Here is a 16,247-nt window from a genome sequence, read left to right on the forward strand (position 1 = left end):
CCCCTGTCCCCCGCCCCACACTATATTCGCTTTCCCGCCTCCTGGTAAGTGCTGCATCCTCACCATTCACTGCTTCCTTATCTCCTTCCTTCCTACCCACCAACCAATCTACATTTTATCTATCCCCTGCCCCCATTTTCAGCTGTCAATATGTCTAATTTTCAGCATGGCCAAATCTGTGGCTGCATGAATCCAGAGTTTGGGGCCATATCCAGACAAGATAGATTTTTCTACAAACCCAAAGAACACCCCAGGTTTGCAGAAAAATCTGAAATCTGGCAGATCATTTCTTCTAGAGCCCTTGAGCATTTGCTGCCATTCTTTGCTTATGCCCAGGGATGAGCAGCTGTACTTCATCGGCAGAAAGCCAAAACCCGATCTTATATTTCATGCTGCTGCTGAAGTCAGTTGAAGAGCCCTTTGCCTGTGGTCTGTTTTGCAGAAGGTGCATACAATAGAGTGGTGAACTCTGTGGCTATGCTGGGGTTTGGGTGGGGCCACATTTTAAACTGGGGTTCCAGTTGCTTCCTGTGCTCCCTACATTCATGCTGTAATCCAGGAAATGTGTGCACAGAACGATAGCCCTCGTGCATATCCCTAGCTGGATGAGGATCCACGAGCACAAACCAGTGCTACAGTTGTGGTTCTTCAGCTGTTTCAGCTGCTGGGAGCATAATGTTCCTCCATCTGTTGAGAAAGCTGGTGATAGCTGTTCAAGATGGGGAGGGGTGGAGTGTGATGGAGGGAAACAGGGCTGGATTTTGTCCCTTCCCTCTCCCCAGCAAGCACCTGGTTCTTGTGATTCCTGCAACCGTGTGCCGGTTCTGTTCAGGCTGTGCCAAGGTACGTAGCTGGATTTGGAACCCCAAGACCTTTAATTTACTGAGCTCTGCATTTTCCTGTGTTACCAGCAAGGAGAAACGCCCAGAGATGATCAGAAGAAGATCAAGATGGAGAAAGAAACCAAATTGCCCTCGTTGTCAAGTCACAAAGACTCTAGTAAAAACAAGTGAGTCCAAAACTGCCAGAATTTTTAAAAGGTGGCAAAGGAGATCAAGAGCAGAGCCCGAGTTGTCCATTTCAAACATTGAACTTTTATTTATCTTTTGGATCAAGCATGGCCCCAGCAGAAGGCGGAGTATATAGTGCGTCCTTGCTGCGTCCTAGAGATCTCTTTCCTGATACTTAAACCACCAAGGGGCTTTGTCGTCAGTCCCCAAATACTGGGTTGTTATAATATGCAGATTATGTTAATTTAGCAAATATATGCCACGTTAGCATTGAGGTGTTGGTTCAGCCTGTTCTTTTCCACTGAATCCTTTTGAACCACAAGTCAGTTCTGTAGGCTGAGGCTTTGTTCTTGTCCGAACTTGGTGAAATGCCTAAGCCTTAAACCCTGAATGTATACGCCCCAATCCAGGTTAAATGTCTGATGTGGCTGGAAGCAGCCCTCTGTGCACCTGAAAGGGGTGTGTGGGCACAGCTTCATGCTGCGTGTGAACTACCCGAACTCAGGCCGCCATCAGGGCTGTGCAGGCCTGTCTTCCAGTTAGGTGTGCCAAATAGTACTGATTGGCTGTTTGGGACAGGGAATGGTGGGTACAATTCTGTCCTTCCTCCTGAATGGTTGATAGGCTTCCGTTCAGAATATCTAACCCGGGCTGAGTGGCCGTGGCCTGAGATGCTGAACACACACAACATGTTTGGATCATGGCTATACAAAGTCAAGGTGCTGATAATGGGCACACTTGCAAGTGTGGCGTTTTTCTTTGTAGGAATGAATTGCACAAGATGATTACTTGAAAATAATGAGGTTTGAAGAAGTGAAGCTCTGTTTGCAATTATGCAGTAAAATTTTCTAGATGGCTTTGGGCAGCTTATACCACTGGAATTTGCAAAAATTGGACTGCCGGTTGAGTATTGAAGGTCCAGCAGGTCTGCTTCATGCATCCTGTTGGTCGCACTGAATTCAGATAATGTGCGTGCACACAAAAGCTTATTCCCAGAATTATACTTTGTTGGTCTTGAAGGTGCCACTAAACTCAAACCTTGTTCCATTGCTTCAGACCAACATGGCTACCCACCTGAATATATAGTCCTACAATGTCAGGCTGCATCCTTGAGGGTAGTTGAAAAGTTTCTGTTGCCATAAATGGTGGCCAAGAAGCATGGTCCCACCAACCTGGATATATTCCTGGGTACTGAATAGCTTCACCGTTTTTGGATTAAATGTTACAGACCTAATCATTCTGGATTTTACTACACAACTCTGAGTTGTCATTCCATGGTACGGAAGCTGCTAATGAAATTCATGATCCGTGTATGTGAAATAGACATTAATGTGCAGTAAGTCAGCAATGCAGAAGGTCTGAACGTTGCTTCTTCTGAGTCTTTTGCTGGAAGTCGAGATGTTCTTTTGCCAAAGTGGGCCAGAACCCCCCAAAACTTCACAAGCTCTGTTTATCCAGTGAGGTTTTGGGCTTGTGTTTCTTGAACCACAGTCTCCCCACCCCACCCCCAGTCCTATGCCACGTGCAGGTTTCCAGCAGGCTTGGAGGAGAATGTCCTGTCCCTTCAGTGGAGGCTTAATGTGTAAAAATGGGCAGCTGAAGCTTTTCATGGCATGAAAGTAAACGGCACCCTCTATTTAAGGGGCAATTTTTTTTTCTCCTGGGAGTTCATAGAATCATAGAGTTGGAAGGGACCTCCAGGGTCATCTAGTCCAACCCGCTGCACAATGCAGGAGATTCACAAATACCTCCCTCCGACCCAACCCCAGTGACCACTGTTGACAACCCTAGCCAAATGGCACACACTTGTGAAGACTGATGGGAGATTTAGAAATGGTTTGATATGTGATGTGGGTGGGCAGGATCTGCTGTTTGAAGCGAGAAGAAAAATCCCATGGGGTATATCCAGGCTTCTTGGACACACCTAAAATAGGTTTTTTTTGGATCCTCGCCACTGTGAAGAACAAACTGTTGTGCCTTCCGGCACCTAAATTAAATCCTCAGCGACCCTACGCATCATCATCTCCTTTAAACTCCAGATCTCCTGTAGAGATAAAACTTGAATGACTAATCTCCTGCGTGCATTCCCCCCCCCCCCGGTTTCACCTTCCGTGTTATTATCGACAGTGAGTCACCAGAAAGCCCCTGATATCCCTTATTGCCCTTGATGAATTCTTTGTCACTTTGCTATCTTGCGTTTTCAATACCTCCCATTAAATAAATGGGGCCGCTATCCCACACGCTTCAATTCCCGTTTTCCCTGCCTCCCCACCCCACCCCACCCTCAGATCTTTTGTGTTCCTCCGCACTCCTTAAAATACCGATCGGATTCTCCATCTCTAGGGCTTCAAAGATGTCAGTAGAGACAACACAGAGGAAAGAGATGCCACTGCCACCGAGGTCTCCCACGCCGCCTGCCGAGAAGCCAGCCAAGACGGCTCAGAAAAGGCCAAAGAGCGAAAGCGGTCCCTCCAGCCAGCCGCCCCCCAGACTCGGTAGCAGCACTGCCAAGAGCAAGGAGAGCAGCCACAAGGACTTGTCATCCTCCAAGCACAGGAAAATGGAAGGAAAGCCTTCCGAAACCTCAAAGATCGGCAAAGTAGGTGGAAGCCCCTGACGGTGTCTGTTCCGGGGCTGCTTAAATAGATCTAAGTATGCCTCTCTCAGGCCTGTAAAAAGTTTGGATCTAGGATAAGCATGTTTGAATTCTAGGTGAAGGTTAGATTTGAGTCCAGTGGTGCCTCGGAGACCAACGGGATTTTTGGTATGTAAGCTTTTGAGAGTCAAAACTTACTTTATCAGATACTACTTGTGTTGGGTGAAGACCGCTTTGACGCAAAAGCTCCTGCCCCCCCAAATCTTGCTGGTTTCTAAGGTGCTGCTGAACTCGGATCTGGCTGTCCTCCGGCAGACCAACATGGCCACCCTCTGAAAGTGTCCTCATGGGTGCAGGTTGTATAAAACTGGATGGGAAAGAAGAAATTGAACAGGGGAGTGGGAAGTTAATGCTTTAAAAAAAACAAAAACGGGGTATTTTTGTAAATGGGGTTGGACCTAGACTAAATTTTCAGCTAACAGGAGAGGGGTAATTTCCACCAATTCCTCCCTTCCTGTTATGGACCCACAGTTTGCCTCTCATGATCTTCCCTGTCTCCTGGGAGCCGCATTTCAGGGAGATCGGTGGGCTGCACTGAGACGGGAGGGCAGGGAAATGGTGTTCCATCGCCAAAGTGCCTCGTGTGGACAGAAGAGGTAGCCTGGATCCAACTCCTAGTTTAAGTGTGCCTCTTGTTGGAGCCAGACTTTTTATGTCTGAACAAACGCAGGAATAGCCAAGAAACTCAGGCCTTTTTTTAAAAAAAAATATGGGTTTATTTCTGGCCTCTGCTCCACCTCAGGGGGGCCATATGAGAGAAGGGGAGCAGTTGCAAGGAATCTTTTCCTGACCATCTTTAGGCTTGGTTCCAGTCTCCCAAGGTAGCCTTAAACCATGTGTCACAAGAGGATCACTTTTGGGAACTGTACACACACAACCTGTATGCCTGCGTACCTTTATTTCATGCCCTGTGCCACTCTGCGTCTCCTGTACAGTCAAACTCAAGGATGTTTTAAAATCTAGTTTATTGTTAGGAGAGAGATATGTTGGTCCTAGATAAAACATTTTTAAAGAGCCTGCCTAAAGCAAGCAGTGGGCACACATTGAATTCCTTGCCACCAACTTAGATGGCTTTTTAAAAGAGAATTGCACAGATGCATAGATCAGTCAGTGGCTATTGCACATGATTGCCAAATGGCATTGTCAAAGGAAGGATGCTTCTGAATCCCAGGTGCTGGAGATCGGCAGCAACTTAGAGTTGTTGCTTTTGATCTTCCGGAGGCATCTCACTTGTTAGTCCTAGTAAACAGAATTCCAGGCTAGAGTCCTTAGAATGATCCAGTGTGGGTCAGAATTCTAGACTAGAACCCTTAGAATGATTTGGTTGAGGGCAGAATTCCAGGTTAGAACCCTTAGAATGATCTGCTTTGGGCAGAATTCCAAATTAGGAGGAGGAGGAGATTGGATTTATACCCTGCCCTTCACTTGGAGTCTCAGAGCAGCTTACAAACTCCTTCCCCTTCCCCTCCCCACAACAGACACCCTGTGAGGTAGGCGGGGCTGAGACAGCTCTGAGAGAACTGTCCTTGAGATAACAGCTCTGACAGAACTACAGCTTGCCCAAGGTCATCCAGCAGCTGCATGTGAAGGTGTGGGGAATCAAACCCGGTTCTCCCAGATTAGAGTCCGCACACTTAACCACTACACCAAACTGGCTAAAGTTAGAACCCTCAAACTGGTTGGGGCCAGAATTTTAGGCTAGAACCCTTAAACAACTGGGTTGGGGGCAGAATTCAAAGCTAGAACCTTTGGAATGATCCAATTTGGGCCAAAATTCCAGGCTAGAATTGTTTAGAATGATCTGATTCTTAGGGAATGAATAGTGTTCTCTTCATAGCTACAGTGTTCAGGGCAGCAGTAGTGTGGCAGTCTCCCAGTTCTGTAAAAGTGGCCTTCAGGTGAAGTGGTGAAAACAAAGCTGTCTTTCTTCTTCACCACCCACAGCTGCCTTTGTCCTGGATTTGTAGCAGCAAAGAGAGACCATATTGCCAATCTATCAATCGGCAGTTTCTTAGGTTATGGTTCCAAGTTGGCCACTTGTTTTTGACTGTTATTAACACATCTCACTGCTTTGGAAACTGTGAAGCTAGTCTCAGATTTCACCTTTAGCTTGAAGTTTCTTTTATCCTCTGAGATCACCTGCCTCCCGTGCAAAAGAAGCCAGTGTGTATGTGGTGGTTGTTTTGCATCTTAGCATTGCCAGGGGCCAAGTGCGTTGCTTCATACAGAACGGAACAGCTCACTCTGGGCTTTTGTTCCCCTGAATCTCAGGTTTGGCTTTGCCACCAAGAAAAACCCGTGACTTAATCCCCCCCCCCACACACACACACCCTCTGCAAAATTCGCAGCATGTTGGAACATCGCTAGCGGGAAGCCATAGTTCTTCATCCTCTGGGTTTTATTGTAGAAAAAAAGATGGAAAGTTAAATCTGTGGACAGGGGAAACAAGTAATCACGTTGGAAAGACAGAAGCTTTGCTGTGACTGCCACTAGATGACGTCTTTCTTCCCTTGCCTCCCTAGGGATCTGCAGAGGACGTTTCTAACCTTTTCCCAGTGCCTTCTTTGCCAAACGGTACCTCCAAGCCAACGAAACCTCAAAGCAAGCCGCACAAGTAAGAATCCCCCCCCCCGTCTCTCATTTTGCACTTTCCCTTCTTGCTTCCTCCTCTTCATGTGTTTGTTAAAGAAAATGGATTATTTGGTGTGTAGAGCGAATCCATTAATGCATTGCATAGCTAAAAGCATGCTGATAGATTCAGGTGGGTAGCCATGTGGGCCACCGGACTCAAACTATGTTCTAAAAGCATGCTGGATCAAGATGGGTAGCCACATTAGTCTGTCTGTAGCAGTAGAAAAGAGCAAGAGTCCAGTGGGGCCTTAAGATGAAGCGTGCTGGTTAATTTAATTTGAAGGGTGGATCAACAGGTGAAAGAGCAGCCCAATATTTTAGCTATGAGTGTATTTCTTTTAAACCATTTCCCTCCCCCCCCTCAAATTTTAATTTTCAGACAACATCCGGTGGAATATTACTTAAAGGAGGCCAAGAGGCTGAAGCACAAAGCGGATGCAACGGTAAGTCCAAACATGGGGTAGTGTCCTCAAACTGGCCAGTGGTCTGTTAAGAAAATATGTTTGCGCTTCATGAGTGGGAATAGGCAAAGTGTGATTGGCTGCTCTAAGGGCACTCAGCTGTAGAAACGATTCCAGATTTCAAGACGAGGAAAGAGGTAGGGCTCCGATTCATTAATATGCTGTGCTTACGTACAGTAGGATGTAGTTATTTCTGTTGCTTGTTGTAACTTATTTATTTATTGTCTTTACTGTTTTTGCAACTGGAGTCATAAACAGTTGTAACTTACTAAAAGTTTTTTATTGTATTTAGTCGGTTTGAGTGTCCTGGTACCCTTCAGGGCGCCTTCATACATGCTGAAGAATGCACTTTCAGTGTACTTCAGCGATTGTTTCCAAGTGGATGGTGCCATTTCATGCAGTACAATACAGTTGCAAAGTGCATTGAAAGAGGGTTGAGAGTACATTATTCAGAGTGTGTGAAAGTGTCCTTAGAAGAAAAGAGAGAAGAGATTGGATTTATACCCCGCCCTTCACTGGGAGTCTCAGAGTGGCTTACAAACTTCTTCCCCTTCCCCTCCCCACAACAGACACCCTGTGAGGTAGGTGGGGCTGAGAGAGTTCTTTCAAGAACTGCTCTTTCAAGAATAGCTCTGACAGAACTATGGCTTGCCCAAGGTCATCTAGCGGCTGCAAGTGGAGGAGTGGGGCATCAAACCCAGTTGTCCCAGATTAGAGTCCGCACACTTAACCACTACACCAAACTGGCTTTTAAGTCAATGCCGCAAGACTCCCATTCTGCAGAAGTGTCCTTGGACCAGCAGAGCATGATTTGCTAAAGGGCGTCATGAGCTGAGCCTGTAGTCGATATGGGATTGGAGCTCAGGTCTTCCCAGATCCCTGTCCGACTTCCTGTTCACTTTGTCACACACGGCTCAAAAGAGCTGTGACTGATGCTCACCTCTGAACACACTTCTGGTGTAGTCTTACCTGTGTGCAGTTCAGGAATCCCCAATGTCTGGTGCCTGTAGGGGCCACAGTGCCTGCCAACACCCTCTCTAGTGCCTGCCAAGTGTTCTTAGGAGCCAGGCAGGACTCTTGACCAGCAAGGCTTCTGATTGGACTACTGGAGATTTGGTTGTGCAGATTTTTAAAAATGTTGCCTTGGCGGCAGCTGCCACCACACCACAAGAATCTGCACTGTTTGACTGAAGTTAAGCTGTGGCGATCCTTTTGTGGCTGGCCTTGCCTCCTGTGGCAGCCCCTTTGCCGCAGTGCCCACCACGCCGTGTCAGAATTCCAAATGTGCCCCTAGGCTCAAAAAGGTTGGGGACCTCTGGTGTTTGGTGAATAGATCACAGGTTGTGCTTTTTCGAGAATTACCTGTCGACCTTGGAGCATTCTTGAACTGGTTTATTCCTAAGGTATGCCCAGTAGTTTGGACAAGGGATGTGTTTGGGGGGGGGGGGTGAGCATCGATCTTTGAATGCAGAGAGGGAGTGCCCCTGCAATGGTTGGGTGCCTGGTGTTACAAGGGCAGATGCTGATCACATGCGTTGTGGTGACAGAGATTGAGTGGGCAGGTACTAACTGTGCCCCAACCCCCAGCCAGAGCTTGAGCGGGATGAGAGCAAAGTTTCTCAGTGGGCCAGAGGTGCCTGCGGAAGGCACACTGTGTGGAAGTGAGGCAGCAGTGAAGGCAACAGGTGGTCTCGGCTGCCATCTGAGTAAGGAGTAATGGGGGTGGAGCCCCCAGCAAGGCTCCGCCCACTATTGTTCCTCCCGTTTAGCTTTGGGTGTCCTGCTTGAGTTGTCATGACGACGGGCGACGTTCGTGCCCCACGTCCTTTGGTTCAGAGCTTGGTCGAAGAGGGGTGGGCCCCCAGGAGATGTGGGGAAATTAGCATTGCCTTCAGTGCCACCCTGTTTCCAAGAACAGCACTTGTTTCTTCTTTGTTGGTGTGGACAAAGAGTGGTCACTCACAAGCTAGAGAAAGTGCGACAGCTCCACAGGACCCCAGCCGTTGCAGATCAATCCGTGGCTTCTGCCCACAGAACCCCGCCCTGGCCTCTGTTTCTGAGTGGGACAAAACTGGATGTTTTGTAGCACGACATGGGAGTCGGGACTGCCAAACATTGTGGAACAGGTCCACGCTGGGCCATTCCTTCCACTAACATAGAGTGAGCGCACTGCGATAATGTGGGCTGGCTCTGTAGCCAAACCACCTAAGCAAATTGGGGGGGGGGGCACAGTGGGAGTCCCAGCATGCCGCAGGGGCTTCACTCACTGTCCGCTATCAGCAACATGAGAGGAGACTGCCCCCCACCTCTGGGGCCTGCCTTGCCGCTGCCTGGGTTCAAGAGGCTGATAGTTGTGCCTTGCTTTTGGAATGACAGAGTGCCTCAAACTGGCCTCGGTGGCGATCCTTTTGTCAGCAGAAATCCTTTGGGAATGTCTACCACATTGGTGTTCTGTGGAGAGCCAGTTTGGTGTAGTGATTAAGTGCGCGGACTCTAATCTGGGAGAACCGGGTTTGATTCCCCACTCCTCAACTTGCACCTCCTGAGGTGACCTTGGGTCAGTCACAAGCTCTGGCACAGCTGTCCTTGAAAAAGAGCAGTTTGCGTCAGAGCTCTCTCAGCACAACCCACCTCACAGGGTGTCTGTTGTGGGGAGGGGAAGGGAAAAGGAGTTTGTAAGCCGCTCTGAGACTCCAAGTGAAGGGTGGGGTATAAATCCAATCTCTTCTCTTCTTCTTCTACCCTTGAGCAATGTTCCCTCTAAGCTGTGGAGTCTTGTGAGCAAAAACTCTACTTTGTGAGCGACAGGCATGAAAGTTGTGAGTGAGCAATTTGCCTACTGCATTAATTAGTTTGCTCTGGAGCCATTCTTCATGAGCTCAGACAACAAAGTGTGAGCTGGAGGCTAAAAAACTGTGGGCTATCTCACGCTAACTCAGCTTAGAGGAAACACTGCCCTTGAGCTAACCGAGTATAGTTTGGCTTCTTTGACAAGGCCACTGTGGTGCGATTCCAAGCTCTCTGGCACCCCAGCGCCAGGCGTGCCTGCCAATGCTTCGCTTGTTCCCTTGCTTCTTGACAGCAGCTGGTACTTCTCTTTCTCCCTGCCTAAAACTTAAACATGAAGCTTTCTCTCCGTCTTTTTCAACCTATCGGAGAGTCCGCCCAGGTACATGAAAGCATTTACCTGAAACGGTCCACAGAGCTTCCTGCCTAAAGCACCACTTTGCTGCTTTGTGTTCCAGAGGATTACTACCTAAGGCTAATGGCAAGCGGTAAATGTGTTTATTGCTTCAAATATATGGGATTTCTTTCAGTGGCTTGCCAAGCTTTGACTTAAAGCTCCCACCGGGGCTGTGCCCTTGAATTCTCAATGCTCTTCTAAGCTCAGATGCTCCGTTCATGGAGGGGAGGGGAGAAACGTGATTTCAAACTAGGGTCGAACATGTGCAGGCATCCTGTTTCAGCCTGAACCTTTGAGCCGTGGGACTTCCTGGCTCCTGGGGCTGACCAGCGTTCTCCTTCTCCCCAACAGACAGACAAAGTCGGGAAAGCCTTCAAGTACTTGGATGCTGCCCTGTCGTTCATTGAGTGCGGCATTGCAATGGAATCGGACACCCTGTCACCAAAGCCAGCATATACCATGTTTGCAGAGACCATAGACCTCATCAAGTAAGTGGGGGGATCTTGCTGACTTTCGAAGCCAGTGGGGGAGCTTCTCGTGTCCTGGCCCCACTGCTGGAGCTCCTGCACCGGTGCAGTTTATGCCGGCAGAAACGCGATCAGACTCACCCTCCATTTTGCGAATCCCTCCGTTGGACGCCCGCTCACACGCTGCGGGCGTCGGCGTTTTTTTTTTTTAAAAAAAGCAGTTTGAGCATGCGCACAGGCAGCCATTCAGAGAATGGCGATTTTTGCACATGCCCCTTACATTTAAACTTTAAAGGTAAGCACTTACCTTTAAAGTTTAAAGCCCAACCTGGCCTCCCTGTAGTCCCGGACTCCTCCGGGACGGTAAAGTAAGGGCTTAAAAAAAAAAAACGCTCAGGGCGAAGCTTCGCCTGAGCGCATATCGCTTAGTTTTTTTTAAAAAATGGCCAGGGAAAGCCTGGCTGTGCAACGGAGGAGAGCGATCAGACGGAAGGGTTCATCGGAAGCCACCGTTGCACTCTGTTTACCACCACTTGGGACCTAGTGGCAGAGTGCAATGGTTTAAAGGGATTTACAGCGGTTAGGGACGGGAGGCAGATGTTCGCCGTCTGAACGCCCGTAAGTACACCGGTTGGAACCGGCACAGCAACCGTTGTAAATCCCCCGTCTGAACGCACCCAGAGTGTTGGACTGGATGGGCCATTGGCCTGATCCAACACTGGCTTCTCTTATGTTCTTATGTTCTTAGATGGGGAAGTGACAGGCCAAGAGCCAGCATATGGTCTATGGGAGTTTTTTGGCCAGCCCTCGAGCCGTTTGTTGGGAGCCCACAGGACTGCAGTCTAGGCACTGGACCCCCCCCTCAAAATGAATGAGCTGCGTAGAATACCAAGTGCTGTTCAGAGCAGCAGAGTAGGGAAAAGGAGGGCCTCATTGGAATCCATTGGACTGCAAGGGATGGTTTTGGAAAAAGGAAGAGCCAGTCAAACTCAGGGCCCTCAGATAGAAGAAGAAGAAGAGTAGGGGGGTTTTATACCCCACTTTTCTCTGCCCTAAGGAGCCTCAAAGTCACTTACATTCGCCTTTCCTTCCTCTCCCCGCGGCAGGCATCTTGTGAGCTAGGTGGGGGTGAGAGAGTTTTGAGGGAACTGGGACTGGCCCAGGGTCACCCAGCGGGCTTCATGTAGAGGAGTGGAGAATCAAACCCAGTTCTCCAGATTAGAGTCTGCCATTCTTAACCACTACACCACATTGGTGTTATGTGGAAATGATATTTTGCTTGTGCTTTGTAAGTTTCTTTAAGTACTTTTGAGGGAAGTTAGGAGGACAGTACTGCATTTTTAAAAGATAGATGTTAATTTCCTACTTTATCTTCTCGCTTTGCTTCAGTGGGAGAATAACAACCAGAATGAGCACTTGGCTTATATTTTGAAAAGGTCACAAAAAGGTCACACACAAAAATGTCAGCTCCCCAAACTACCATGTTTCCTTCCTGTCAGTGTGACCTTGCGTAAATAGCACTCATTGTTGCCACATATAAAATATCGTTTATTTTTTTTAATTGCGACAACCATGTCTCATTTTGTCTTCTTTTAGATTCGTAATGACATTAAAATCCTTCACGGACTCTTCAACAACTACACAGGAAAAAATCTTTGCTGTTTTATGGTGAGTGGGTCCTTGTTCTATTTTCAAGTGTTTTGATTTGAAAAAGCTATCTATAAAAACATACATGGATGTAAACTGAAATACTAATGGGGGGGAAACTCAGAGGTCATCTAGGGATTCATTGGCTAGATTATGAATAGCCTCTTCTTTCTCCTCAGTCTGTCATGTGGATATAATAATGTGAGTCTGCGGAACATGGGGAGCTGCGGTGGCTCAAGTGGTTAAGACGCTGAACTGCAGGCTGTGGAAGGTCGGTAGTTCAGCAGTTCAAGACCCGAGTTGCCGCATGACGGAGTGAGCTCCCATCTCTAGTTCCAGCTCCTGCCAACCTAGCAGTTCGAAAGCAAGAAATTGCAAGTAGATAAATAGGTACCACTTCGGTGGGAAGGTAACAGCGTTCCGTGCGCCTTGGTGTTTAGTCATGCCGCCCACATGACCACGGAAACGTCTTCGGCTTTGAAACGGAGATGAGCACCGCAACCCTAGAGTCGGATTCGACTGGCTTTCGAGCAAGGGAACCTTTACCTTTACCTTTTACGGAACATGGTCCTTGTAAAGATGATTGAGATAATGGGTTGGATCCGTCTGGTTTTTCCGCTGGAAAATAGGGGGGGGGGGCTTTCCCCACCATAAAAATTATGTGGAGGATCATGGGACCCACATATAAAATAGCCACGTTGGAGCGGAGATAAGGAGCACAATGGGGCGAGATTGAGAGAAATCTAACCCCACGGTATATGCAAAGCCCACTGAGTATCGAGCGATAGCAAGATATCAAAAAAATATCTTTTCAGAGGGCTGCCGCTTTGGTCTGCGGTAGAACAGCTAGATTTGAGTCTCATAGTACCTTAGAGACCAAATAGATTTTCGGGGTAGAAGCCTTTGAGAGCCAAAGCTCTGTCAGCTTTGACTCTCAAAAGCATATACCCTGGACATTTTGTGTGTTTGTGTGTGGGGTATTTTTTTGTATTTTATGTGTACGTGTCCATGCCTGGAAGTCGTGGCAACCTCTGGTAACTCCTACTGTGGCATGGAGGACATTCAGAGAAGTGGCTTGATAGCCTGCCCCTGCCTCCTGCCTCTGGTATTCCAAGGAGGTCTCCCTTCCAAGTACTTCCCAGGGTCGGCCCTGCTTAGCTTCCAAGATCAGACGAAATCAGGCTTGCCTGGGCTACCCAGGTCCGGGTGTGTATACTGGACTCTAATCTAGCTATAAAGTTGACCTGATTTTGCCTTCACTGCTTCAAATTGTGTTTCCACAGCATGCGCTGCCAAGCCATTCTGTACATGGCCATGTTTCGCTACAAAAAGGACACTGCAATAAAGTATTCCCGGACCCTTAATGAACACTTCAAGGTAGAGAGAATTTAGAACGTTATGGTCAAACGTTGAAGGAGAATGAAGACCGGCTCTGACGTGGGCATAGAAACCAGCTGGAAATAATCTCTCTGAATTGAGAGCCAGTAGGGTGTAGTGGCTGGAATGTCAGACTAGGAATTGGGAGACCCAGGTTCGAATCCCCACTCTGCTGTAGAAGCTTGCTGGGGGACTTTGGTCCAGTCAGGCACCCTCAGCCTCGCCTACCTCACAGGGTTGCTGTGAGGGTAAAATGGCAGAGAGGAGAATAATGGGAGCCACTTTGGGGTCCCCCTTAGGCCGAAAGGTGGGGTATAAATGAAGTAAAATTTAAAAAAATAATCATAATGAATTTTATTTTATTGTTACTGGTACTGTTTTCCAAAAGTGTTTGGATACTGCAGAGAGGCTGAAAAGCCGCAAAGATAGCCTACCACCTTGTACGCAAGTAACCTCCATGAGGGCTTCTGACCATTCATGTGACAGCCCCTGCTCTATTGAACTATTCAGTGGGAGGGAAAGGTCATCGGTTAGGGGGCTCTTGTTGTTTTTGCTATTAGCTTCCAAATCGTTACCTTCAACATGTGCTTTCAGGTAATTCTCCATGGCACATATAAAGGAGCTGCAGGGATTCGACAGCCTGTGACGATTTCTCCCCCTTATGTGCATGCTTTCCAGAATTTGGAAACGCCCAAAAGACACAAAAGAATTCTGCATGTGGAAAATGATACTTTAGAGTATCTTCCAGTGATGCTGTAGAGCCAACTTCTGCTATAATGAAAAGCTCACCTCGGTGGCCTACCTGTGTGACCAAAGTAGCATTGGTGCTGTAAGATCCACACTCCCTTTCTGCCCGAAAAACACACACCATGTTTTATTGCTGGGAAAAGGGAAACTGTGTGATCCTGTGCAGCTTTCTGCTTGTGTGAACATACTTCTGCCTCCAGCTTCACTACTGAGTCTGTCTTTGGAACAGACGCTTAGTAAATCCGATAGGCGAGTTTCGACCTACTTTGGTGCACCTCAAGGTTCATTTTATCACGTTTCTTTCTTGCGTGACGTGAACCGGTTTTTGCAGGTGGCTCTCGTTACCCAATTCTGTCTCCATGTCTAAGACAGTAGTCAGAAATCTAATGCGGAAACTGGTGCTAGGATGGTGTCAGTTGCAATCTTAACTGGAATTTCCTTCCTTGTTGCAGAGTTCCTCCCGAGTCACACAAGCACCTTCTCCCTGTGTCGCAAGGTAGGACTGAAAATATGCAGATCTGATCCTTTTTCTTGTTTTAAAGAGCAGACCCTGATGGGTTTGAATTGTATTGAACCGCGTGTACCATAGGAGGGTGGAGGAGTTTGGAATGGGTTTAATTATCACTCTCAGCCTCTAGACAGGGGATTCCCGATGGGTTTTTCACACTCCCAAAGGTTATAACTGCATCTTTAAACTCTTTGAAGGAGACTGACAGCAGATCAGAATAAGTGCTGTATAACAGACTCTGCTGTAAAGGAGAAATGAGGCTGGGTGTCACCTGCTCATCGGCGGCTCTTCACGCCAGACCCTCCTGCACAATCTCTCCCCGTAGTTCCATGTAGATGTTAAACAGCATGGGAGACAAGATAGTTTCGGAGGGCAGTCCAGTAGCACCATAGAGAACAAGAAGATTTTGGGGGTGGGCTTTGGAGAGGCAAAGCTCCCTTCGTGTGATGAATGCCACGGGGCCGAACAGCAGTGCCCTTGGTTGCTAACCTCCCCCCCCCCAAGCTTCTTTGAGAAGAGCAGGTCGGCAATAAGAATATGTTGGGGTCTGCGAGTCACTTTCTTCATAACCTTGGCCGTAGACTCAAGAAAGGTCTTGATATTTTTGTGTGACGGGGGCAGTGGTTTCATCTTGTGCCTTTTAGTTTGGCAGTTTTCTGGGCGAATCCAGATGTGTGGCTCAGATAGGAATGAGGAAGTGGCGTAATGTGTGTGAGTGTGGAGGTTTGCTGCTTTTGTGTGTGTGTGTGTATCATGGCCATTCGTGACTGCTGTTCTTGCACATGCTCGGAGGGATTTCAGCTCTCGCTCTGCACTTTGAAAGCATCGCAGCAGTGACCAGGAACTGGTTCACCACCAGTCAGGCTGTTCAAACTACCAGCTGATAGGCTTAAACCTTTCAGAATCCTCACCCCCCCTTCTCAGCTATTGATCCAAGGCCAGTGCTGTCTCAGTTATTTGCCTTTGTCACCTGATTTACATAAATAAACTCTCCAGTGAGTTGCACGTACTCCTGCGATTGCTGCTTCTGGCGTGAGGGTTACGTTTCTTTCAAAAATTGCTCCACCCCATCCCCCAGAACACTTACTCTGTGGCTTCCAAAATGAAGCATCATAAACACATAAATAAATTGTAAACGTCGTCAACAATTAAGCTTAGACTTTACATAGAGAAGGATTAAAATGTGGAATTCGCTGCCAGAGGATGTAGTGATGGCCACAGGAGTAAACAGCTTTAAAAGGGGATTAGATAGATTCATGGAAGATAAGTCTATCAGTGGCTACCAGCCATGGTGACTGAGGGGAACCTCCACATTCAGAGGCACTAAGCCTCTGAATCCCAGAGCTAGGAGGCAACACCAGGGGAAGGCCTCAGCCTCTATGCCCTGTTATTGGGCCTCCAGAGGAACTGGTTGGCCACTGTGTGAGACAGAATCGTGGACTAGATGGACCACTGGTCTGATACAGCAGGGCTCTTCTTATGTTCTTAGCAATTAATAAGCAATTTTTAAAAATTTGGTACTCTGCTTTTTTAAAAAAGGCTGTTGTTATCTTGGCAGA

General features: G+C 47.8%; 1 protein-coding gene across 1 annotated transcript in view; it reads left to right on the forward strand.

Moving 5' to 3' along the window:
- Positions 1–16,247, forward strand: part of AFF1 (AF4/FMR2 family member 1) — a 186,100-nt gene that overhangs the window by 162,762 nt on the left and 7,091 nt on the right. Inside the window, exons 12-19 of the mRNA XM_015414549.1 lie at positions 912–1,009; positions 3,354–3,609; positions 6,189–6,280; positions 6,677–6,740; positions 10,294–10,430; positions 12,006–12,077; positions 13,340–13,433; positions 14,633–14,676. Coding sequence (XP_015270035.1) covers positions 912–1,009; positions 3,354–3,609; positions 6,189–6,280; positions 6,677–6,740; positions 10,294–10,430; positions 12,006–12,077; positions 13,340–13,433; positions 14,633–14,676 — 857 coding nt within the window. The remainder of the gene's footprint in view (positions 1–911; positions 1,010–3,353; positions 3,610–6,188; positions 6,281–6,676; positions 6,741–10,293; positions 10,431–12,005; positions 12,078–13,339; positions 13,434–14,632; positions 14,677–16,247) is intronic.

This window comes from Gekko japonicus, unplaced genomic scaffold (assembly GCF_001447785.1).
Source record: "Gekko japonicus isolate JY-2015 unplaced genomic scaffold, Gekko_japonicus_V1.1 scaffold545, whole genome shotgun sequence".
NCBI classification, from domain to species: domain Eukaryota; kingdom Metazoa; phylum Chordata; class Lepidosauria; order Squamata; family Gekkonidae; genus Gekko; species Gekko japonicus.